A 26,859-nucleotide genomic window follows, 5' to 3' on the forward strand; every position below is an offset into this window, starting at 1 on the left:
TTACAGAAACAACAGGAGAGGAGGGCCCGGCTCAAGCGAGCTTACAATCTAGAGTATTATTATTAATTGATTTATATAGCTCCATCATATTCCGTAGCGGAGTACAATGGCTAACCAGGTAGTACATAACATAACTATTTGGAGTTACAGAACCAGAAGGTGAGGAGGACTGTGCTCAAAGAGCTTACAATCTATTAAATGATATAAGTCGCTGTTGGATTTCTAGCTACTACAGGATATAACTCCTATTATTCTTAGCCCGCCTCTACCAATAAGCCCAGTTTGTAGCTAAATTGGTGACTAAGGTTGATGTCCACAGCCTGTTGGTCTCATTCTATGTAGAAATTTAAGGTGCTGTTCCACTTAAGGAAACAATAACTGGGCTGTCAAGCAAGTTAAAGGGAGAGTTTAGCGTTCATGACATCCCTATTCAAACTAGTGATTATTGGGGAGACCGTGATCATATATTTCTGGCCAGGGGGAGAACCGGAGACCTTTGGCCCCGGTTTTGCGGCAGAAGGAACTTCCTGAAAAGCACAGTGTCATGCCTGCTTCTGAGGAATGGTTTCCTATATCAGATCTGGATGACACCTCGAGCATGTGATGCGTGACCCTTGCACTATTGTCACATGAAAGAATATTATGTCATACTGATACGTATATTGATCCGCCGGTTCAAAGTCCACATCTTAACATTCTTCGCCAGTTCGAAGTAGGAATAATGATCGAAATATAAAAAGTATAAAAATAATGGACGATTATTAATGAAACATGTAAAGGGTACAGAACTAAAAACAAAAAAAAACACATTAAATAAATAAACAATTAAATTGTGTTTAATGTGTGATCTGTTACATTTAAAGGGACAGTATAATGTCAGACTCACCAACAAATTATTACAAAAATAATAAAAAAAGAAACTGCAGCTCCCCTCCTCCTCTATGGCCTGACAATTGTCTCCACTGATTGGCCGATGGAAACAGCCAATCAGTGGCAAAAAAGAACTCTCATTGAAATCAATGGGAGTGCAATTTATTACCCCTTGCCAGCCCTCTCCTGGGCAGGTGTTAGTGGTGCGTTGGACCTGTCCTACCGGCTAGGGTGGCTACGTCGGCCATGTGGGGTAATGTGGTTGGTTTGTAGAGGTAGGTGTGGGGCAGGTAGGGGGCACATACTCTCGCGTGTATTTATTTATATAGAATGTACACATTTTCACACATGTTGTCCTGTAAGTAAAACAAATTACCATTCCCACAAATCCTAGAGGCAGCACAGTGGCACCGAGCACCTGGAACGTATGGCAACTAGGTGCTTCTTATTATTAACCCCTTCATGACAAAGTCCATACATGTACAGGCTCACAATGCATTGTCATTAATGGGTTTAAGGACCACCCATTGTCCTTAAGGGGTTAATAACGTAAGCTCAACTAATAAATGAATTAGCGCGGAAAGAAAATTATCACATTTGGTAAAGATGATACCTAAAGTTATTATTATATATAGTATAGTATAGTATAGTATAGTATACAGCCCAGAAGGCCTGGAATCTGATGCAGTTCAGTTACCCAATAAAGTTCTCATCTTTTACCAAATTTTGCTTATTTTATTACCACTTAATAATAATAATATTTGAATATTTCTCAGTATAATAAGTATATATATATAATAATGCTCTGTATCTGTACATCAATTCTGTATTTTTATTCTATCCATCCTTTTCTAATCATTTGAGGGACTCGGGCGCCACCACCTGGCGGCTCACGGAAAAGCGTGTCCTCCTGTTGCTGGGATACCGGTGTCGTCACATCCGTAGATACCGTTACTCCGGCAACTGGACGCTAAACATGCTGATTCAGTAAGTGGAAAGCTGGGCCCGGGGATCTGAGAGCCAGGAGAGCCGGGGGCCCCTAAATGGTGAAGGTAATGAGAGGCCAGCATGTGCTGCTTAGTGCATGAGCCGAAATGCCAGCACTGTTACATCAATATATATATATATATATACCGGTAATATATATTATATATATATATTACACACACATATACACATACATTATGCTATCATACCTCACACACCACCTAATCTCCCATTATATTTGCACACATCCGGTTCCGTACTGTATATAAATGTGATATTATTCTATTAAATTCACTAACATATACCCAGCAGTTTCAAATCCAATCTATATAAATATATACCCACACACACATATTCTCTGTACTTTTTTATTATGTTTATACACATATACACTGTACATTTATTGATTTATTGATTTTTATGGCACCATCCTGTACCACAGCGCTGCACAATATGTGTAGTAAGTAGTACTATGCTTATCCAATTCATTAACACGTTTGCTAACCTAAATATAATTGCTATATATATATACGGTATATATATATACCGTATATACATACATATCAATTATAATGTCTGTACAAACCCATGCACACATTATTTGCAAATAAAAAAAGGGAAATTTCACCTATGGAATCTTTAAATTAATCTTTAGAAAATGAACACACAAACTTTGTCTAATAAAATATTATAGACTTAATAGGGTCTTAGGGGGCCCCGTGAAGTGTTTGATAAAGTACACCCATGTGTATCAGGTTTGATTGCTGGAAAGGACAGGCTCTGATGTGTAGATCTGCAAGGTCCAATATATGTATAATATTTATTTATGACCCCAAAAATCTTCCTTTCAGGATCGTATTGTCTTCACGGCACAGAAATAAACCATGCTGGTGGGTCAGAGGAGCCGACCCCGCTGCAGGGAGGTCACCGGACCAGCCCCACACAATGTGGCCGTGGTAAGTCGCCAGGAAAATGTATTTTCTCGCCTCTTCTCTGTTTGTGAGATTTAGGAGTCCTGCTTCTTGCCGTTTCTGGAAAAGAAGAAAAAGATGTTTTTGAGTGGATTTTGTATCCATCTGAACCCCACCTTAGTTGGGCGTCCTGCGGTAGCCACCTCCTGGGGTATGATCTGGGACAGAAGTAGAGCTCAGCAGCATAGAGTGGTAGAAGCAGGACTGTTCCTCACATAGTGGGACAGTTGGGAGGCTTGCTCTGTGATACTCCCTGCGTGATAGGACACTTAATGATATCTAGTAGTTCCTTTGCACCGGCAGAAGATATGACTTAGACTTGAACTGTAATCTCTGCGGGGTATTCATACCTAATTGTACCCCCAATCAAAAGGTCTGTGGACCACGGGATAGAGTGGCAAAATCATGACTGTCCCACGCAAAGCAAATCTGTTACCCAAATGGCTCTAATAACGGTCCTTTAGGAAACCTCGACACGTAATTATGTCATCTGCATTCAAGCAGGGGTATCAACCATAACATTGTAGATGTAAGTACAGCGCGGTGGAATCTGACGGCGCTTTATAAATAAAGTATAATAATAATAATAACATACTGGTCGAAAAAGCACCAATCGCGAGTCTTAGATACGACATCATCAGTGTGTAATAGGAAAGAGTCAGATTCAGATCATGTGACCCTGAGAATTTGCCACCTTTACCATGAGATTGGTATCCTGAGTCTCGGGTCAAACCCTGAGAGTTATCATGTACAGAACTTGTTGGATAGAATATAGAAGTGAGCAGGAAAATACCAGTATAGGACGAGGGCAGATTGTGGGCAAAGACAGGTCCAATGCCAGTAGGAGGTCTTCCTAAATTTCAGCATTATTTGCCCCCCGTTTTCCATAGAAAGCCAAGTTTCCCTCGCGACGGCCGGTCGATTTTTTGATTATTGAATCAAGACGCCAGGAAGAGGCTCGGGACAAACTGTTGGCCTTCGCCAAAGATGAACGATTGGGATTCATGAAGAGCAAATGGGAGAGGCTCACCGACCACAAAATCATCCACAACACAGTGCAGAGAAAGGTCTACGCGACAATGGAGGATTATAGGATGCACGTGGAGGAGAGGAGAGAGAGGTGAGCAACTGGGGTGTTTGTGTCTTAACCACAGTTCTGCAAATTTCCACGTGTCTTATCACTGGTCTAGATTCATGGATACAGCAAGCAATCGGGAAAGCCCAACATCCCGTTTCATCATGGATTGTGTGCCCTTGAGTCCGGAACCTGTTCAGGTAGAACCTCTCGTAGGTTATCGCAAAACCTTGTTTTTATCATTTATTTCCGAAGATTTTTTTGTCCACGAAAGTCTGAGAGTTAGCCGCAGAGTCGCATATCTTTTTACAACCTTTAAACAAGCTTCCTTCTTCAGGTTCCGTCTAAAGAGGGGTCCTCTGGGGTCTTGAAATCTTCTGCAACTAAATGTATAGCTCTATGGTGCTGATCTTAACGGGCTGCGTAAAATATAGAGTTTCCTTCATTTATATGAATTGTTTCAAATGCTAGTTTTTGATGTTTTACTTCCATTCCTTCTCCTGTCCCTCTGACAGCCGTGTCGGCCGGAATATGATTTATTAAACATATTCTAGAATCTGCAATACGGGTGTTTTAGATGTTCTTCCACTTGCTGTGCATCATTTACTCTTGGAAATGTAATTTTTGGGGGAGGGAGGGAGAAGTTGGTTTGAAAGTCAGAGTTAACATTATAGAAAGCAGCTCCCATACCGTGAAAATGCTTTTCCTCACCTTAAGTTCATTCAATGAAAAGGAAACTAGCGGATCATGACGGACCAGTATGATGTTGAGGAGCTGAGTCGGTCCTCTGCCCAGGTCAATGAATCGCCTTCCAGATAACAGGGTCCTTGTAAGCATCCTTCTTCAAGGAGGAACTTTTTGGCAGCTTGACTTCTGACTTACTTTCCTCCTGGTAATGACCCAGGAGAATTCCACCATGCTCAAGATCCAAAGCTAAGAAGAGGCTGAAACAGCAACCCAACTTTTTAAATCCCACTCTTGAATAAACCCCTTAGTCTTAAACGTAATTCTCTTCCGTCCACCAGTAACCACCACGTGCTTTAGTGTTTTTGAGTTAGGTAACAAATACATATTTACTTGATACATGCCCTAAATTGTTAGATGTTCTACAAAGAGAACTAGGATGCCTTTTACTGATTTCTGTTTCTGGACTCAGACTTAAGGCCTTACTGGAGGCCGAGGAGATGGAGCACATCCGGGAAATGGAGTCCATGGAGGAAACCACCCTGGAGAGACAGGCGAAAATGAGAGAACGCGCCAAGAGCCTGAGAGAGAGGAGAGAGCAGGAAAGGTTGGCCATAGTCGCTGAGAAGCGTGAGCAACAGTTCAGGTACATGTTACATTTTAATGTTTGTGAGATGCCACCCAACTTTTTATTCTCGGCATGTTCTTCATGTGTTATTTATATTAATTAAAGACAAATAGCTATCCCAAGCACATGCAAGATATGCCAATTTGATTCTTTGTTGACACATCACCAAAGTTGACTTGGTTTCGACTTCTTCTGCTGATTTCTTTGGCGTTCCTTGGCCAGAAATCCATTGCGAGATGCCTTCTAAAGCTGAACTCTCCTAAAAAAATGCTAAGTATATGAAGTAAACCTACTGAATTGTAATGGTGTTTATGGGATTAAACATTAAATATGAGGACAATTTCCTTAGTAGAGTAGCAAGTTCTGGTTAACAATGGTCTGCTGGAACCTTCCATTGGTTGCCCTTTCTATGTGTAGACCTCTCTTGGAATACTGTAAGTTCTCCAATATCTTTTCAGGGAACAATGTGAAGATCTGCGTTCCCTGAGGTCTCAAATTCACCAGAACGAGGTGTGCACGGAGAGGAAAGCACAGCTCGTACTTAAAGAGGAGCTGAACAGGCAGCGCAAAGAAGAAGACAACCTCTTTGCCCAGCTGTGGGAAAAGGACCGGATGGCCAAAGTGGAACGTGAAGAGAAAGACACCCAACGACAAAAAGAACTCAACCGGGAAATGTTAGATGTTCTTCAAGCCCAGAGAGCCGCAGCAGAAGCCCAGAAAATGGAGGGGAAGCGGCTAAAAGAAGAAGAAGCCCGTTTACTGGTAACGTTCTCCACCATTCTAGCTGGATAGGTTGTCAGTGTTTTTGGCCATCGTTGTATTGGTGTACTTTCACAAAGAAACGGTTAAACAGTAGGTGTAATCCATGATATAGCCATAATATATTTCGGATAATTACTGAATTACTGCGTAAACCTTCTGGAGAGAGACGTGGACTCACTGGTGACCTGGCTGGTGGCCTCACGTGGCGAGCTCTGGGTTAGATTGTACTTACAAGTGACAAGCAGTGGTCATCTACTCATACCTGGCTGTGTTTGCATGCAAACTAAAATTATTTCTGTACTATAAGTCTTTTTTTCATCAAATAGGTTTATGTAAATTAACTGAACAGTAATTCTGTATGTTCTAGAACACAAATGATCAGCCAATACGTCATTCTGTATAGCAATACCTAGAACCTTACTGTCGGCAGTTGTTAATGTTAATTCCTATTGGCTTTCTGAGACAATAAAGTCTGCCTGGTTGTCTCTTCCGAATCCACTTGTCATGGTAAATACAATGTTTTTGGTGCAGGAAGAGCAGCGACAACTAATGAAGATGGAGGATGAACGAGCTGTGATGGACAAACACCAGAAGCAGTCAGAAGTCCGGAACATGTTGGACAAATCCATTCGTCTAAAGATGAAGCGCCTGGCTCGGGAACAACAGGAGGAACTGGCCCTTGACATGAAGATCATGGAGCAGATTATGAAGGACACACATGACGACTCAAAGGATAAACTTCAAAGAAAAGTGAGACATTTTGGTGGCTAACAGCCATTCGGTCCCTCTGTATGATCCATTGTTCTAGCTGCTGTAAGACCTTACTTAGCCCTTGATCTCTTTTATTCAGGATAGCCTTATGCATGTGCCATTGTATTAACCCCCTGCTGTAAAGAAGATTTTAATGAAATGAACAGATACTTACAGTTCAGTTTTTACATTTTTTTTACACAAAAAAAATATCAAAAAAAGTTAAAAATGTTATATATTGTAAATTACCTTAAATGTTCTTTATTGGCTTTGTGTTCATTTGATTGATTTAAATCAGTGTAGTTTTTTTTTAGGTGGCAGCCCAGTAGAACCTGTCTGCGACCGCACTTTTTGATGACATCACAGTTTTTTTAATGAGTAAAAATGTCACCCCGCTTCAAACAGATTTGCGCCTATTTAATAAGCCGAGATGAACCGTTTCATTTCACCGCAATTTATTGTTAAATGAAACTACAGCTCACGCAAGGTCTTCTTTCACCACCGGGGAGCTTCTTACATCCCAAAAGAGAGATCTCAATGAGCGATCGCTATGTTTCCACTCGATTTCAAGTTGTTTAACTCATTAGAATGAATTCTCTATAACGCATCAGGCCTTAATTCACCAAGGAATATGCTCTCTACCCTCACGCCCTTCTCCATAAGGTTATTTAACCCCTTAAGGACTATGGGCGATCCCTAAACCAATTGAAAACAATGCATTTTGAGCCCGTACATGTACGGGCTTTGTCATTAGTGGGTTAAATGATAGATTCTTTCATTATCCCCCGTTATTAGCTTCTTATTAACATGGAGCCTGGTTTGCTTTCTAGCTTGAGCTGCGGAGAGAGCAGCAAACGTACCGGGAGTACCTGGCCCGGCAGCTGGAAGAAGAGAGGCGTCAGGAGAAGGACCTGGACAAGCTGATTGAGGTGGAGCTGGAGAAGTCCTGGTCTAAGCGGGCCACGCAGCTGAGGCTGGAGAAGGAGGCCAGGAACCGCCTGATGAAGGATGTCATGGACACACGCAGACTTCAGATTAAAGAGAAGTGTAAGAAAGCTTTTGCCGGCGTTTTAAAATGCTACATATTTATTTCGCCATCATTTCTAGGAGTTCAGAATGTAAAAAAAATAGTTTGCACCCAAATTGCCCTCAATATATACCCCCCAATGTATTTATTTCTGCACCTTCCCTTTGTGGGGAAGTTGGGCTATTGGGCTATATATTATGTGATCTCTCTGGCCCTTTGGCTTGTCTTTGATTCAGGAGAGCCTTATGCCTACCCGTGCATGTCTAACCTCTACCACTTCTGTTGGGAGGCTGATTCACTTGTCTAGCACCTTCTAAATTGGGTAAAACATTGAAACATCCAGGTGTCTGTTGGGCTTTGTTTAATGGACGTCTCATCCATCTCCTTTAGTTTGTCTAGTTTTTGGGTGACAATTGGGTCATTCTGCGTATGATCACAGGACAGGTTTTGTGAAGGTGATTGATGAATTTGCGTAATTTTATTTTTGTTCTCTTTCGGTAGTGGAAAGAAATGCTATAGAACAGGAAGAGCTTGCGCATGACAAAGAGCTCCTGGAAAAGGCCATTGAAGAGCACAAGCAGCTGGAAGTGGAAAGAAACGCCAGGTAATCATTTTTCTAAAGCAGTGTTCAGGAACTGGTTTGTATGAAGCTGATTACGACGGTGTTACGGTGGACATCACCGAATGCCGAGCCGTCTTGGTGCTCGCTACAAACCTGTGGTCAGGGCTCCTTGGCCCTATCCTACCTTATGGTCTCGCATTGGCCCACCACAGGCCAAAAGTGTCCGGAAAAATGCCACCAGGACCCAGTCCCTGGAAAGGGGACAGTGGGGCCTGTGACAGATCAGGGAGAAATGGCCCTCGTGCTGGCCCAGGCCCCTTACAAGGATACTGGTTCTAATGCCTGATGGTGGCCCTGGGCACGTGGCCATGAGACACGAAGCAGGGCTCTGTTATAGCCATGAAGGACAAAGTATGCTGAACATTGTACCCACAGCTTCACAAATTCACTTCTACCCCTAGAGAAGAGGGGCATCAGTGGGGAAAGGATAAAGGGGGTTTGGTCCCAGAGAGGGACTGTCCCTCTGAAACAGGGGCACATGGGAGGTATGTACGGTGATGTCACAACGCCGTGTGTTTTTCCTCTGTAGGAAACTGAAGCAAGCGGCGCAGTATAAGCAGCAGCTTCTTGGCCAGGTGGCTTTCCTGCAGCAGCAGCGGGACGCACAGAAAGAAGAGGAACTGCGGGAATACGAGGACGGGCAGCGGGCCGAAATCGCCTACCAGCAGAAACTGCGCGACATCCTTTCCCGTCCCTACGTCGGTCAGGAACATATTCACCCCCTGAGAAAGGCCCGCATTTCCAGCCCAAAAGATTGGCTAACAAATTAACCTTTCGCGTGCCGAATTCATTTTTAATTTCCCTTTAACCCTCAACTTTCCTGACAAATTTGTCAAACTCCAATATAGCATTTTTACCCCGTCTGACTCTTAGAACGCTCCCAGGACTGTTTTGGCATCTCATAGGTTAAACCCTAAAGTGGCAGCAGTTCTCAATAAAACGCTTTTTTGGGGGGTGAGAAACATTTTATTAAAGAAGAAACATGCAATATTTGCAAAAATCCGCCACTGTATTCTGTTCTGTTAATGACAACGCTTTGCATGGTGGCCTTCACGGCACGGAACGGGTAATGACTACATGGGTTCTGTAAAGCCAAAACCAGTCAAATAAGTACATGTTGCAGCTCATACAGGTTAAATGCAGGCAATGGCCGGCACGGGGGGGGGGGGTTCCACTGTCCCAGGGGCCAGTGGTGTATATACGCGTTTAAGGCCTAGGGTGAGAACCCATGCTTGAAGGGGAGCTCTTTATTACTTCATTATCTGATAAAAAAAAAAGTCTACAAAAATATTTTGCTGTTTTCTTTTTAAAAACAGTTGTAGTTTTTACCCCAAAATATAATGTTTTCAGGCAGCTGCATATCAGCCGTTTTTATGAGTGTTCGCTCTGTTATCTGAACCTCGATCTACTAAACCCCCCGACTCTTTATCATACTGCCTGTGGGGAACAATAGAATGACTCGGGCCTAATCATCCAGACAGACTCTCTGACTAATGAAAGTCTATGGAGGAAGGGACTTCATTATCATTGCCATAAAGCATCAGCTCAGTGTGGTGTTTAAGCAGTAAACATCACATGACCGACAACAATGTCCGCCTCCAGGTCCGCAGATAAAAGAGTTTATTGGGGCAAAAGGACATAAAACCAGCACTGAGTTTTATGCTCAAGGAGGAATTTTTTCCTACTATGAGACTTTCCTGTCTAATGGGCTCCAATTGGTCATTAAGCAATACAAGGGTTAAAAATAATGGTCTTCCTAAAAGGGCAAATTGAACATTTACAAGATCTTATAACCAGGCCGTAGCGTAGGATGCAGCAGGAGAGGAGCTCCGAATCAGCAGAAACCTGATGCGTTTTAGTTTAGTTTGATTTTTCATTGAATTTTCTGGAAATCGTCCTGAAAGCCTGCGCTCTCCTGCTGGTTTTCCATCCATTAAACTGTGGACTTGGGCATCTCCCCGGTCCTGGCGACGAACAGATTAATGCTTCTTCTCCTAACTTAAAAGTCACCAGTCATTTCATGTTTACCGCGACTCAACCTGTTCCCAAGAGCCCTCCGTGGTTCTCCACCCTTCGGCCATCTCCTCCAGCCCATTGCCAAAGACTCGTTCTAGAATCTCACACAGAGAGAAACATTCAGCTCCTTTCTCTCACTTCATCCAAATCAGGCTGCGTAAGCCCCGTCTTCTATCTTTTTGACACGCCTCAGCGGCCGCTGTTAGACATTCGACCTCTCTGGGCCACCAAGATTGAGACCTGGTGAATATTTTACCTGTAAAGGCTAATAATTATCCCGCTTTTCTTTTCTTCTACAGAATCTTTTCTGTTTCTTCTCACTTCTCATAATTTGCTTCCCGTTGACACCTTTAAGATTCGGTGCCGCTCTGCACATGTTCAAGGACCTTCTAGTCTATCTCCAGTAGAGTCTTGAAGGCTTCAGGCTCTACAGTCCACGTTCTCTGTGGCCTCCTAGCAATCATCACTGAACATACCCACCATGATTCCAGGGCGTCTGGTCATATGGGCAGCGGTGTAACATCACAGGGTTCGCTGCCCAGTAAATGCCCCATCTACCCACCCTTACATGTACTATCATCTCTAAAAAGGGGTCAGGTTGAGGAAACTCCGGAGATGGATGGGGCGAGGCTGTGCCCTTCAATGCTCGACTGCATCTCCCCTAGACAGGGTCGGGATAGAAGACCTGTTCGTCCAGTCGGTGGCAGGAAAGAGTCCCCATTGAAACCAGTTGGAGCACTATCTGCGCATGCATGGGGGGGGCATCTCTGTAGGCTCCCTGGAACTCCTGTGTGTCCTGGCTGATGGCGAGCATTGAGGACATGCGCAGCGGCAAGCGGGAGGGGAGCTCGAGCAAACACACGTCATCCAAACCAGGAAGTCTGCATCAGCGGACCCTTCAACACGAAACCCACCTAAATTATGCAGAACGGAGCCCAAGCTTCGCTCTCTTAGAACCCCCCACGGGCGACCTCCTGTCACGGCCAAGTCAGCATTCAAGCTGCAAACACAAAAAAAGAAGAGATGTTTCCGTTAATGGAACGAAACCTAAATGCGTTTCTTAAATTTCATTTCCCCGCCAATGTCTCCCGGGGGGGGGGGTCTCGCGTCATTCAATGTACCGCCTCTGGGCGAAGATGGGTGTCGGAATACCCCTCAACATTTCAGGGGTGAGTGGGGTCCGAGGCCCCCTGCCCAACTTGTCTTCAGAGCAACGTGGGAGTCTGGCCCGTGGTCCCCAGTACAGTGGGGCATTTATGTGGGACAGTGCCCAAAAACCCAGACTGACCGGGGCATTGCTGGGGGGGGGGGGACTACTGGGGCTGAAGCCCCAAATCTCAACCTCATAGCCCTGACTGTGGAGCTAAAGAATACTTCTAAACCACCTGTGGAAAAGGATTCCAGCCATAAAAGCCACAAAGGGAGGTCTCACCCTGACTCCTTCTCATACTGCCTGTGGGGAACTATAGAATGGCTCAGTCTTAATTACCCATTTCCACACTGTGACCAATGAAAGTCTTCATTAGCATTCATGGGCAGAAAGCTAAATGGAACTGAAGCTTTACCCGCAGTATGCCTCATCCATCCAGCAGATGTCCCGCGCGCACCGCTTATATCAACAGACCCTGCCGGCACATCAGGAGCCGTATGTCTATCCCATGCATGTTTAAATCCCCTCGCTGTATTACCCTCTACCGCTTCTGCTGGGCGGCTGTTCCTAAATGTAGGATGTGTGGGGGTTAAAGGATATGGGGGTAGTGGTGTGTGGGGGGTTAAAGGATATGGGGTTAGGAGTGGGGTAAAGGATATGGGGGTAGGGGTGTGTGTGGGGGGTAAAGGATATGGGGGTAGGAGTGGGGTAAAGGATATGGGGGTTAAGGGATATGGGGGTAGGGGTATGTGGGGGTGAAGTGTATGGGTGGTAGGGGTGTGGGGGGTTAATTGGTATGGGGATGGGGGTAAAGGGTATGGGGTAAAGAGAATGGGGGGTAGGGGTAAAGGGTATGGTGGTTGAGGTGGGGGGAAGGGGTGTACGGGGCAGGTACATGGGGTGTATGGTATTGCCCTAAATCTTTAGATGAGAGCAGCCCCTGTGTGGATGATCACCGGGAGTGCGGCGCTGCCCCACGGTCCCTGAGCGGTGTCGGTACAGTCGGAGCGCACTGTCAGCGGGCCCGGCGCACTCCTCCCACACCTGTGCAGGGAGCGGTGTGAGGCGGAGCGAGCTGTGGGCGCCGCCGGCACCGGGAGAGGAGGATCCCAGGAAAGGTCTCCGGCTGCGGAGGAAGCCCGGGCACCGGCGGCATGTCTGTGTGTGAACTCTACTCCCGGGTGAGTGTGAGCGGGGGTCCACTGAGTGCGGGGTCCACTGAGTATGTGAGTCCGAGTGCGGGATCCACATGCGTTTTGTTGATGCGCCTTTACTGGGTTCCTGCTGCAGTTACTGGTTTTGTGTTCTGGTCGCCGGTTACGGGTCCCCTTATTACTCCGGTCCCCGCGGTCGCCGCCTCCCTTCTGTACAGCAGTACTAAGTATCCACTGGTCTCCTGCCCCCCCCCTTGTCCCGTGTGCTGGTTCTCTTCCCCCCTCCCGTGTACTGCCCCCCCTGTCCCGTGTGCTGGTCCCCCCCCCGTGTTCCCGTGTACTGGTCCCCCCCCCGTGTTCCCGTGTACTGCCCCCCCCTTGTCCCGGTGGTCTGCGCCGTGCCCCTGGGGCAGTTCGGTGTTGCTGGTTTCCGTGTTGTTTATACTGGTGTCTCTGCTCCAGCTACTGGTTTCCATGTAATTGTCACTGGTGTCCCTGCTGCAGTTACTGGGTTTCCCTGCAGGTGTACTGGGATTATCCCCTGTGGCGGCCACAAACACTGGAGACTCCAGTATGCGCTGTGCTGATATCTCCCAGCAGCTGTAGGGTTAACAGAGATCAGGGTATTGGCTGATTCGCCCCACTTCTTTAAGAGCCCCTTCAGAGCTGACAGTCACTTTAAAGAGACCCCCAGAGCCAGCAGTCACTTTAAGGGGCCCCTGGGAGCCGACAGTCACCTTAAGGAGCCCCTGAGGGCCTGGGATCACTTTAAGGGGCCCTCAAGAGCCGCCAGTCCCTCCGGACGTGTCGGAGACTCATTCATTTGCATTTGGTAACATGTGGCAACTAAACTGGTTTCATAGAATTAGACGATGCCGATACGTTTCACAACAATCCAACCCACATCGACCATTACGTATTGTTTTATATATCGCCATCATATTCCGCAGCGCTGTACAATGTGTTATTATTATTATTTATTTATATAGCGCCATCATATTCCGCAGCGCTGTACAATGTGTTATTATTATTATTTATTTATATAGCGCCATCATATTCCGCAGCGCTGTACAATGTGTTATTATTATTTATTTATATAGCGCCATCATGTTCCGCAGCGCTGTACAATGTGTTATTATTATTATTTATTTATATAGCGCCATCATATTCCGCAGCGCTGTACAATGGGTAAACAAGGCATGACAAGTAATATATAACATAACAATTTGACTTACAGAAACAGGTGAGGAGGGCCCTGCCCAAAGAGCTTACAATCTAGAAGACTACATATTTTTCTTAGAATTTTTTCTTTAGTTCAGTCAGTCATAAAAGGTGTCTGTACGGCGCTCAAAAGGTTAAATGACCCCTGACTGCCCCTTGCACTGTCCAGCTGGAGGCTGAGGGTGCTCAGAGTTGTGGTTCAGCACCATTTGGAGTCTAAAAGCCCATGATAGAACATACATTATGGTGGCTGTTAGATAACCCTCGGCTCCCAGGGAACTCGGGGTTAATGTGTAAATAAACCATGATGCCCTATTGCCCCACCACAAAGTCATAAATCCGAGTGTCGGCTGTATAACTGCTGAGAGTGAGTGATGTAGAAACGCAGGCGCTGGCTGTTGGGTGGATTTCTGTATTTGCCACAACCTGCCACAAAACCTTCTAATCTCCCGAACACCGCAGCCGGCCGAGTTACACGCAGTTTGCAGCCATTTGCTCATGGCATATCAGCGTGTAATAACATGTATATTATATGGGATATTAGCGTGCACTAACATGTATATTATATGGGATATAACAGGGGATGTTATATGGGATATTAGCATGTACTAACATGTATGTTATATGGGATATTAGCGTGGATGTTATGTGGGATATTAGCATGGATGTTATATGGGATATTAGCGTGGATGTTATGTGGGATATTAGCGTGGATGTTATGTGGGATATTAGCGTGGACGTTATATGGGATATTAGCGTGGACGTTATATGGGATATTAGCGTGGACGTTATATGGGATATTAGCGTGGACGTTATATGGGATATTAGCGTGAACTTTATATGGGATATTAGCGTGGATGTTATATGGGATATTACACGGGATGTTATATGAGATATTAGCGGTATATTATATGAGATATTAGCATGGATGTTATGTGGGATATTAGCGTGGATGTTATGTGGTATATTAGCGGTATATTATATGGGATATTAGCGTGGATGTTATATGGGATATTAGCGGTATATTATATGAGATATTAGCATGGATGTTATGTGGGATATTAGCGGGATGTTGTATGGGATATTAGCGGGATGTTGTATGGGATATTAGCGTGGATGTTATATGGGATATTAGCGGGATATTATATGGGATATTAGCGTGGATGTTATATGGGATATTAGCATGGATGTTATATGGGATATTAGCGTGGATGTTATATGGGATATTAGCGTGGATGTTATATGGGATATTATCGTGGATGTTATATGGGATATTAGCGGGATATTATATGGGATATTAGCGTGGATGTTATATGGGATATTAGCATGGATGTTATATGGGATATTAGCGTGGATGTTATATGAGATATTAGCGTGGATGTTATATGGGATATTATCGTGGATGTTATATGGGATATTAGCGTGGATGTTATATGGGATATTAGCATGGATGTTATATGGGATATTAGCATGGATGTTGCGTGGGATATTAGCGTGGATGTTATGTGGGATATTAGCGGGATGTTGTATGGGATATTAGCGGGATATTATATGGGATATTAGCATGGATGTGATGTGGGATATTAGCGGTATGTTATATGGGATACACAGAATCTGACAGCAGATCAGCCCCATCTAGTGTGCCCGTTATTTTTTAATCAGTCGTTGGTCTCACCTTAGATTCCGGAGCCATATGCCATCTATGTTTGAATTCCCTCATTGTATTTTCCTCCACCACTTCTGCTGGGAGGCTGTTCCACTTATGTATCTACCACCATCACAGTAAAGTATTCCATAGTCTGGATTTCCCCGCAAGATCTGCTTTGGTTTAGCCACCTGAGTGTGGTTAGAAAGTAGCACAATGCTTTTTGTAAAGCAAGCATTATTATTTTAGTGAAAAACATAAATGAGATAAATATATATATTTATTTTTTGTGTGCAATGAAATCACGAAATGTTTCTGGGAGAGGGATTTAGGTTCTGCCGGCGCTTTGATTTCCGGGGGGCAGGTGGGTCACCCCTGGGCAGGTGCATAGGGTGAAAGCGGAAGTTTTTTTAGCAGTTTCGGTTGCAATAGCCGAGGGATCGTTCATAATGTATCTACGTTTCAAACACAAGAAAAAAAATTAATTAATTAAAACTCTTCCGGGGCTGGAAAACTGCCGAGACAGCTGATTTCTTCTAATCATCACTCGGTGATCTGACACAAACGTAGATTAAAGTCTGTAGGATCTACATTCAATGGCTGTACGTTTACACTAAACACGCCGCTTGTGTGACAGTCCCTCAATCCCATATTTGCCTTAGGCAGTGTTAGCACATGAGCTACCTTGGTGACTTATTACCTGGAAGCCGTAAACACAACACTCCGGCCAGACCGGAAGATTTCCTTTTTTCACTTCTCTATGTTTTTAGTTCTAATGGTCTCTGGAGCAGACGGTTTCATGTTGACGACCGTCTGTCCCAAAACTTGAAAGGCCAGCTTTTTTTCCCCGTTTTATTTTTTTATTAATTTAATTTATTTAATTTTATTTCTGTAAAAATAATCTAAGGAAAGACATTTAAAAAAGAGACTTGGTGGAGATAGCGAGACTCAATGAGTAACACTTATCACGGCGGGAGAGACCCCATGGGTGCCAGAAATTATTATTGATGATAACCCAGATAATTCATGCAGTATAATCATTTCCCGAAACGCTAAAATATACATATAATGGAAAAAAAAAATTAAAGGGACTGTTTATTGTGCCTGAGGTCCCGACTAAAGAAGAATGCATACATTCTACCTTAGGTAGAAGCTGCAGCTCCCCGCCTCCTCTGTGATCTGCACATTCTCGCCACTGATTGGCTGCTCGGAACAGGAAAGTGCTCTCATTGAAATCAATTTTTTTTAACGCAGCGCTGGAGGGGGTCCATGTTAGACCCTCCCATGCAAGGAAATATGCTCGGCCAAACACGCCTCCTGCACACGCATTAGGTGTGGGTGGGGCAGATGGGAAAAGGGGCAAATGAGGGGGTATTCTATATAACCCCCCATGTATTTTATTTTAGGTTTATTTGCCATAACATGTTTTTGTCTAAGTGGAACAGCAACTTTAAGACAGCATTATGTATAATCATACCCAACAACTTTTTAAATGACCCTGAGATGCTTGACACATTAACCCTTTAATAACCCGTCATGAAGCTTCTATGTAATGTATCAACGTACTTGCAGCAAAAGCACCAATCGGGAGTCTTACATATGATCACAGCGGGGGGGATAGGAAGGAGTCGGCTGCAGACTGTGTGACCCTGATCTGCCCTTTTGCCCTGATATTGGGGCAAAAACCCTGACAGTTTGGCTGATATTGTTGGCGCTATATAAATAAAAAAAGAATAAAAAGAAAATAATAGTAGTAGTAATAGTAATAGTAGTAGTAGTGTAATAATATATACCAGTGTGTGTGTGTGTGTGTGTATATATATATATATTTAATTTTTTACCTGCCTTTGTAAAGTCCAAGATTTGGGTGACCATGTAATAATGTTGTTCCTAGTATCTTGGTTTTCGTAGGACAGTCCTAATTTTCATGCGCTGCCCTGCATAACGGCCCCACGGTCCCTATTTCGTTTGCAGTGGGCATCACGGGCCAGTTGGGGAGATCCCCTGAGCCCAGGGAGCTTTAATGTCAATGGAGGTCTGTACTTATTGTAAAAGCTGTCGCGGCGGCAGTTCCCGTTTCATTTCTCAGGTGTGTTGGCATGTTGCGTCACTTCGATACGCCGCGTTAACATCGCGGTGAGTGGATTTCTTTACGGCCGCGCGGATGCCCTCTGAGAGGGTTGTATAAACTGCACCCTGCCAGATTCCCACCTGCAGAATATGTACTCTGTACTCACCGTGTTATTTCGCACACGTCTTAGTCACTGGAAATAGGCCGATCTAGACGTGTTACTATGTGGGATGTTTCTGTATGTGGTTAACACAGCGCTGGCTCAAGAGCAGTCTCTGACTCTCCCTTTACCAACATTTTGGATCTGTATATGTGTATATGTGTGTGTATATGTGTATATATATATATATATATATATATATATATGTGTATATATATATATATATATATATATAAACACTGTTCAGAAGTTTGGGGTCACAGTTTCCCCGAAATACAGCGCAGATGCGGTTCATGTCGCTCCCCCTCTTGACTCTTGCTGTACGGAGGCAGACTGTCATTGAGCACACACAGCCATCCCTTTCACTAGGTCTACTTGACGCTGTGTGCTGCAGGGCCGAGCGAGTTGCTGGGGCTTTCCGTGTGCTAAGAGTTTGTGTACACGCTACATGCTAGTTTTGTTAGCTGGGTCACTGTTGCCCTACTACGTTGCTAACACAAGGTGCTGCGCGGCGCAGGTTGAATCACAGAAGGGTCAGGAGGCATACATGTTGGAGACTTGGTTTCATTGCCTGTTAGTCGATTAGGCAGAACCAGTGCAGGCATAATCTCTGGTAATCTAGAGGTTAATATTTTTAATATTTCCATTTTTTTTGTTGGTAGTAATTTCAACAGAAACCCATTACAGGCTCCCCAGGGGCAAGCAAATGAGGGTCCACACGTAACCCGCATTCTCATTGGGTGCTGCCCTAGGCAGGCGCATATCTGGGAATGCGTGGGCTCGGGAAACTACCCTCGGCACGCGACCAGGACTACCCGCTGATGTCGCAGGAGGTCCCACCAACATCGGTGGGCGTTCCCGGTGACGTTGCAATAAACAGCCCCATTTATTGGAGAAATGGGTCAGGGAGTGGGGCATTGTCCCTTTTTGGCCACCGACCACTTTTTTTTGGTATCTCTCGTAAGTGGCCTCATTGAGTACTGAGTGGCTATAATTCTTATAGTAGATCAACTGCCACTTTTTGGCTATTTTTCTCACAGTAGTTGCCATGGTAACCAGCAGACATATCAGACAGTCCCTGGGCCTCACAGCTCTCCCATTCCTGATAGGAGGCCTTATAGTGGATGGGGCTGGGATCAGTCCATAGAACAGGCAACCCAAGTGTACCTGTCAGTGATCGCTTTTGTGTCACATGACAAATAAATGTTCCCGCCAAAAATGATGAATGACATTTTACATGGTGGAAGAATTATTTCTCGGAAAAGCTTTGGATATTTAATATTATATTTAGTTCCAAAAGTGTTACGTTCAGCAGATTAAGTGGAACAACACCTTTATTTGTCCCCCTGCCGCCAGCTGCAGGTTAACCCCTCAAGGGAAGAGACGTGCGCCGGGGGCCCCGGGCCCCGACAACCTCCCATTTTTATGTGTTCTTTAACGTGTCGGATTGACGTGAAAGGTTCTATAAGATCGATGGAAAGTATCCAGGGGGTAATAGACGCTTGGAAGGAGAGCTGAAATATTAAATGAAATGTCTTCCTTTTTCCTTAAATTGAGGCTCGGAGGCCGGCGTCGTCATTTTATGGTGAAATTTTCCTCGGCAGGAACCTTCAACACCGGCTTTGTAATTAAACAGCATGAAAATTCCACACTTGACTTCCTAGATGTTATTAAGTTCTGAGTCAGAGCAATGAAATACCAAGGCTATTATTTAAATCGAACTTCCCACGGCTTAATAAAAAAAACAAAAAAAAAACATTTAAAAATAATTCAAGAACCTAAAATTGTTCTTATTTTTCTTAAAACGTGGAGGCCGGCCGTCGCTCAAAATCAATGGAGCGTCGTTAAAGATCAGCGGTTTGGATACGAGCCGAATACTCTGATCAGTGACCCGCAACCTATTAACGCAGCCATCTAAAAGTACCATGAATGAGACCCCCCAAGGATCCCCCTTTAGGTTACGTCTGAAGTGGGGGGTGCAACAAATCATAACAGTAATTAAGAGCAATTACTGGATTTTATCTATTTAAGGCAATTTTGGGAAATGCCTAGGGGGGGGCTCATTTAATTTGCAAAAATAAGAAAAAAATAGTGCAGAATGTAAAGGGGGCATTTATTTAAAATAGCAATACGCTGCTTGTGTTTATTGCAAAAAATAACATAAAAAAATGGGTATTTCTAAAATCAGGACAGAAATAATCTATTTAGCGGGTTTTTTTTCCCTCAGCTTTTGTTCAAGAGTAAAAGATTTCCTAAATAAAAGTCAGAAAAAGTTTTTTTTTTTAATGTCACTATATTTTTATTATTTTTTTTGCATCCTGGCTATAATTATGTTTTAATGGAGTTTTCGTGTCTTCTTCGTGCTATCCACAAAACATTAATTGTACTCTTTATGTGGAGCAAATAAACCTTAGCAGATCTTATGAAGCCTTTTCAGTTCCTATGGCAACAGCCTATTGGGTATTTGCTTTTGCGTCACATGACAATTAAATGTTTCCTGAAAAAATTATGACTGATGCATCATTTTAGTCAATAAAGAATTGTTTCCGGTAAGGGTTTGGGTATTCATCATTACCTGGAACAAAGTTTCTAATGGACAAGGGGATGAATTAACCCCTTATGGAGAACGGTTTGTCCTTAAACCCATAAATGACATTGTGAGCCTCTACATGTACGGGCTTTGTCGCGAAGGGGTTAAAAGCTTTCTGGCAATCCTGGCAATGAGGTATAGGGGGGTCTTTTTAATGAAATAAGGGAAAAGGATGAAAAGCAGGCACAGGGTGTACAAAGTGCATTTCAATGGGTCTTACCCACCTTCCGCTTTAATGGTTTTCATCACAAAGCCCGAGAAAGTATTCTTTTTGGGTTTTTTTGGTTTTTCATACCACGAGTCTGAAAAACGTATTGAGGATTTAGGAGCGATGACGAGATTTATCAATATGAAGCATCACAAAAAAGTTTGGCGGCATCAGTTTGACCTCCCAGCATAAGACCTCCCAACATCTCTGATGGCCAAAGACGGGTGAAACTTTACCGAAACTTTGTGACCCAACAAATGGCAATTTATGTAGCTAATGCTTCCAGAAGAGTAATAATCCACGTTTGTTTTAAAGAATGTTTTGGGAGACACTTTTTTTGGGGTTAAGTATTTGAAGAGGTACGTCTTGTCACCCTGTAGGATGGGGTATTTGGACCTGTGTATCCTTTTAGTAACTACTTGACCAAGTGCATCCTTAACCTGAGTGACTGAAGTAAGAGGACGGGGCTCACGTTGGTTTCATTGTACATCACAGCGGCGTATGTGGGCGCTTTATGAAATGCACGAATGATAATTATGGGCTGGGCAGCAGGCATGAAGGACTGGATATCAGAATGATAATGGCTGAATTTTATTATGTAATAGAATAATCCTAATTTAATGCTTCGTTCACAAACATTCCGATCGGATGTGGCTGAAGTCCAGCAGTAATTCGATTTACATGTTCCTCCAGATATAATAACACGATTGAAATTCTCCTTCCGGCTTTAAAATCACATATGTTATGTTTCTCCTGCTTGTGGCCGGGTGTATCCAGCCGGTGGCCACACGCTGCGGCACCCGATCTGTCACTGAGTACGGAGCAATGTCGGCCAGGGGGCCGCTGGATTTATGCCAGATGACCAGTCCGGGGCTGGTCTAGAGTTGAGTCCTTCATGTTCTACTGTACGATATCTGACCATCCCAACTGCTGCTTTTCTCATTGCTATATCACAGGTGAAATCCCTGCTTGAATGCAGGTGACTTGATTCAGAATCTTTACTTTCTTGGGTTTTCATGAAAACTATTTTTTTAGAACCATTTTGTTGCTGTCTTTAGTGAATCACTACAGCAGAATCTTTTAAAGGGTCTTCTGGTCGGTTCACTCTTTTAAAGTACACTTTTGTATCCTAAAAATATATATTTTTGGCCTCAAAATTGATTGCCTGACTATTTGGTGAAAAATTTCTCAAACCCTTGTTTTGGACCCTTTTTGATTTCTTTTGCTTTTTCCATATTATATACATTCTCTCCTCCTTTTTGCTTTGTTGAAAGTTCGAAGTCTCCAAATATTTGCATATTGTATCGTTAATTCGCCTTGGAAAATATTTCCAACTTCCTAAAAGATGAGCACACATTACATCTACAGTGAACATTAACACGCTGCCAATTACCAACGTTGGGAGAGATCCATACGCGTAACTTGGTGAATCTCAGCATAATTCTGTATCTCCCAGCACAGGGAATACCAGTCAGCAATAATATGGCGGGAGGGGGGGGTTATTCCGTTCTGCTGCTTCTCAGCATTTCTTTCTAGCAGAGATGTGTCAGCTAACAACGAAAACCTGCATAAAAAAATGTATAGAACCAAAGTTAAAGGGGAAGTCTCATAAAAAATATTTCCTCCTACAGCATAATCCCCAGCGCTGTATACAGTAATATAACCCCCTAGCGCTGTATACAGTAATATAACCCCCCAGCGCTGTATACAGTAATTTAACCCCCCAGCACTGTATACAGTAATATAACCCCCAGCACTGTATACAGTAATATAACCCCCAGCGCTGTATACAGTAATATAACCCCCCAGCACTGTATACAGTAATATAACCCCCAGCACTGTATACAGTAATATAACCCCAGCGCTGTATACAGTAATAAAACCCCCCAGCGCTGTATACAGTAATATAACCCCCAGCACTGTATACAGTAATATAACCCCCCAGTGCTGTATACAGTAATATAACCCCCGCGCTGTATACAGTAATATAACCCCCAGCGCCGTATACAGTAATATAACCCCCAGCGCCGTATACAGTAATATAACCCCCAGCGCTGTATACAGTAATATAACCCCCCAGCACTGTATACAGTAATATAACCCCCCAGCGCTGTATACAGTAATATAATCCCCCCCAGCGCTGTATACAGTAATTTAACCCCCCAGCACTGTATACAGTAATATAACCCCCCAGTGCTGTATACAGTAATATAACCCCCCAGTGCTTTATACAGTAATATAACCCTCCAGCGCTGTATACAGTAATATAACCCCCCTCGAGCGCTGTATACAGTAATATAACCCCCCCGAGCGCTGTATACAGTAATATAACCCCCCTCGAGCGCTGTATACAGTAATATAACCCCCAGCACTGTATACAGTAATAGAACCCCCAGCACTGTATACAGTAATATAACCCCCCCGAGCGCTGTATACAGTAATATAACCTCCCAGCGCTGTATACAGTAATATAACCCCCCGAGCGCTGTATACATTATAAAAAAGGTTGCCACACACAAAAACCAGGTTTTATCTCCTTATATCCGCATACCAAAGCTTTATCCCGGAATAAGAATTCTGAGTAAAGTGGTAATTATCTGACACTGCTCATATCTGGTAATGATTGTATGTATATTATATTATAATATGTTATTAAATCTGAAAACAACATGGTTCCCAAGGCTTTCTTATAATTAATATAAAATTCATTGTATGTGATATATATATATATATATATGCCTGTGTGTGTAATTTTATCCGCTTCATAGTGTGTCCCTGAATGGCAGAAATAAAATGTAGTCACCCTAAGGCAGGATGATAAGGAGTCGGGGTATTTGTCCAGTAGACTCGGATAACAGATTTCATACAAATGGCTAAAATGCAGCCACCTGAAAACATTATATTATGGGTCAAAAACTACAACCGTTAAAGAAAACAATATTTTTGAAAACTTATTTTCAATTTGATATTAACAAAATAATGGCGCCCTTGTTCCCCTTGGGAATTCATTGAATGTAAAATAATGTTATTCTGGCTATTTCTTTGTTATTATTCCGCTGTCTTGCGGTTTGCGAGGTGTCTTGAAGCTGCCGGATAAAATACTTTTTTCCAGGGATGGGCGGCTCGTGATGGGAAACTTCAGTGTATTCCGGATATAAAGCAGTTTCTAGGATCACTGGATGTTAAAACGCCTTTTGAAATGATCTGTAGCCGGAGCATCGCTGTTTCTGATAGGATTTTCGGGGCAGATGTTATTTTATTATGTAGTCCTTCAAAAATGATCTAACATGAAAAAAAAAAAAAATTGTAGTGACTGGTAATATAACGGCTGTTGGTTTTATTAATATTATTTTAATATTTTTCATTATGAATAAAATTATAAATTAGTATTATACTATGTGTGTGTGTATATATATATATATATATATATATATATATATATATATATATATATATATATAAACCATTTATTTTACTATTTTAATTTATATATATATAAACATGAATATGTACCGTATTTTAAATAAATTTTGAGTTTAAGTTCAGCATTTGAAACATAATTATTAATTACATTATTATAGACTATTACATTTCACAAGCCATAACAAAAGAATTGTGTAAAACTTGGTTTTATTCATAATTTTGTTTTCTAGCAAGACTTATTTGCCGCGTGATCTGATAGGTTGTTGCCACTGAAACGGAAAAAGCTTCCTAAAAGTTTCTGTGGCGTTTGTATGGGATTTAACCCTTCAGAGAAAAAAATTAATAGATGGCAAAAAGTGCAATTAAAGTTTTGTCTAATAGATGTACGTTGAATAAAATATTTGAAAAAAATAGAGGAGCGAAGCTAGGGCGCCAAAAATATATAAAATGTTTTTATTATTATTATTTTATTATTTCACTTGCTTTTATTTTTTAATATTTACTTTTATTTTGTAATTTTTTTTTAAATTTTACTTGTTTTTATTTGGGGTGGAATCATGGTTTTTCCTGTCCCTAGCTTTATAGACAGGAATGGATGTACCTGATTTTTGGGTCACTACAAATACATCCCCCGTGGGGAAAGCAGAGTCTAATTCATACCCAACAAAGAGCGCTCTGTGCGGAATTGTTCGTCTCTCTTCATTCTCTGGAAGTCCATCTGTTTGGTGGCCCGTCAATAATATAAGCCGCCGGCTGGGCCGCCCAGCAGAGGGACTTTGTGCTAAAAATAATTTGTCTGCGTTTTGTCCTCTTTACAAACGCAGATTCTGCTCGGAAATACCAAAATATTTTTAGAAAGTACTGTAAAGTGTTTTTGACGTAAGCTTCAGAAAACTATTAAACCTGATCGGGTTACAGCCTGGTGTTAGCGTGAAGGAATGAGGAACGTGGGGGAAAAAAAGACATTTTACAGATTTATTACTGTGATTTTCTTCATCCAGGTTGTATCTGCTTTAGATTTTATGTAAGGAAGTTACACTTATCTACCACCCTCCCAATAAAGTGAAACCGCCTCCCAGCAGAAGCGGTAGAGGGTAATACAGTGAGGGGATTTAAACATGCATGGGATAGACATACGGCTCCTGAATCTAAGAAGAGACCAACGACTGATTAAGTAAGAGAAACGGCAGACTAGACGGGGGCCGAATGGGGCCGATCTGCCGTCTATGATTTTTGTGGCATTGGTTTTCTGTTATATCAAGTCTGTTTCTATTAAATCTAACTTGCTATTAGCCCAGGGATCTAGTTAGACCGGGGAAATGGACAACGAACACTATAAAAGATCGTAAGCTTGTGAGCCGAGCCCTCCTTCCCTATCTGTTGCTCTCTGTATCAGACCCTTTGGATGTAGGGACTGTAGGAAGCGCTGCGGAAATTGTTGGCGCCATATAAATAACATTTATTTAATTTTAAAAAAAAAATGTACGTTGTCGTAAAATAAAATGTGTCGTACTGGCAGCTTTTCTTTTTTTTAAGATATAAAACAAAATAGGAAAAAAATTGCCAGCGGGCCGGAATAATCCCTCTCGGCGTATTAATAGTATAAAGATGGATCTATTTATACTAGATTGTAAGCTCTTTGAGCCGGGCCCTCCTCACCTGTTGTCTCTGTTAGTAAGTTTGTTACGTTACATGCTACTTGTTATGTCCTTTCTACCCATTCCCGCTACCCACTATTCATTATGAAGGGCCGAAAGTGGCAAGTTTCTCCAGTAAGAAGGGTTGATCTGGCCCTGTATAATGCATAATTAAATGTGTAGTTCACTGTAGTTAACTATACATTATACAGGGCCAGCAGAGCGCCTCCTGCAGCAGAAGCTCACAGGAGTTAGCTCATTTAAAATGTAGAGTGAAGTCAAGCCAACTCTCCCTTTAGTGAATAAACCCCCAATGTATTAAATAGTAGAGATTGCTGTCTTTTGGTAGAGATTTTTTTTTATTATTTTTTTGAAAATCTTCCTAAAAGTGCATGAATTCAACATGACCCACGCCGCCAGACCGAGTTCCTCCATGATTCACACGGGGCAAATACCCGGTGGGCTTCCCACCAAAATGCGGCACACACTCACACTCACCAATGTGCGGACATGTACGTCACCAGTAATTAGCCCACCAGGCGCCCGCTGGCCTTAAAGTGCCAGGGCCGTCTCATCCTCGCCAGTCCGGCCCTGGCTTCTCCGCGCTCTCTCTGCGCTCTCTCTGCACTCTAATTGCCCATTTTAATGCAATATTTCACAATCTCAGGCACAATGCTTTAAACTGGTATTCTAGGTAAAGGATCCAGTCCGGGGAGACCCGTACGGGACGGACCCCAGCAGCACGGGCTTATTAGCCATCTCTAGTCTGGCTCTTTGGATTTGCCGCTCTAGTAGTCCGATGTGCGACGTCTTTTGTTATCTAGAACTCCCGGAGGCTTTTGTTACTTTTCATGAAGAAACACAGAATTCTTTTTTTTTTGTTGCTTTTTCCTGTCCCTGTCTCGTGTTACGTCGGGACTTTTGTAACGCGATCGCCTGTTTTAGATCCCCGCACGGTAAGAGGCAGGGATCGGTCTCGCCATTCATCACGCTTCTCTACCTACGTTCTGTGCTATGATGTCACCGGGCGCGGTGTATTCATCACGTATTCCGGACGCTTCTTTGTAGCGCTCATCGCTCCTGATAATGTTTAACCGTTCGTTTGCTTTCCTGCTGCTCTTAAAATAACTTTTTCTGTGTACAAAAGTTCTGTTTTTAGCAATAAGCAATGATTGACAGTTACGACGAGTGTTTTTTTGCCTGGAGTG

General features: G+C 43.1%; 2 protein-coding genes across 4 annotated transcripts in view; both read left to right on the forward strand.

Annotated features, from left to right (window-relative positions):
- Positions 1-1,835: 1,835 nt before the first annotated feature.
- Positions 1,836-9,374, forward strand: CFAP53 (cilia and flagella associated protein 53). 2 transcript variants are annotated; one of them, XM_053457964.1, is made up of 9 exons: positions 1,836-1,922; positions 2,709-2,813; positions 3,719-3,948; positions 5,060-5,233; positions 5,674-5,977; positions 6,509-6,727; positions 7,558-7,774; positions 8,256-8,358; positions 8,906-9,374. In XM_053457964.1, exons 2-9 carry the CDS (start codon positions 2,742-2,744, stop codon positions 9,144-9,146), a joined length of 1,560 nt encoding a protein of 519 aa, XP_053313939.1. In that variant the 5' UTR covers positions 1,836-1,922; positions 2,709-2,741; the 3' UTR covers positions 9,147-9,374. The 2 variants fall into 2 exon arrangements, with proteins under 2 accessions (XP_053313939.1, XP_053313940.1); XM_053457965.1 differs by having other exon boundaries at positions 1,845-1,916.
- A 3,238-nt stretch (positions 9,375-12,612) lies between these two features.
- Positions 12,613-26,859, forward strand: part of MYO5B (myosin VB) — a 97,368-nt gene continuing 83,121 nt past the window's right edge. For both annotated transcript variants that reach the window (XM_053448230.1, XM_053448231.1), the window contains exon 1: positions 12,613-12,723. In XM_053448230.1, the coding sequence (XP_053304205.1) occupies positions 12,697-12,723 (27 nt within the window). In that variant the 5' untranslated portion in view covers positions 12,613-12,696. The remainder of the gene's footprint in view (positions 12,724-26,859) is intronic.

This window comes from Spea bombifrons, chromosome 1 (assembly GCF_027358695.1).
Source record: "Spea bombifrons isolate aSpeBom1 chromosome 1, aSpeBom1.2.pri, whole genome shotgun sequence".
NCBI lineage: Eukaryota > Metazoa > Chordata > Amphibia > Anura > Pelobatidae > Spea > Spea bombifrons.

What these genes read in the sequence shown, in the direction of transcription:
- CFAP53 (XM_053457964.1), top strand. Translation starts at nt 2,742, where the DNA reads ATGCTGGTGGGTCAGAGGAGCCGACCCCGCTGCAGGGAGGTCACCGGA. An exon ending in AGGATAAACTTCAAAGAAAA is followed by an intron (nt 6,728 to 7,557) that starts GTGAGACATTTT and finishes TTTGCTTTCTAG; the next exon opens with CTTGAGCTGCGGAGAGAGCA. An exon ending in ACTTCAGATTAAAGAGAAGT is followed by an intron (nt 7,775 to 8,255) that starts GTAAGAAAGCTT and finishes CTCTTTCGGTAG; the next exon opens with TGGAAAGAAATGCTATAGAA.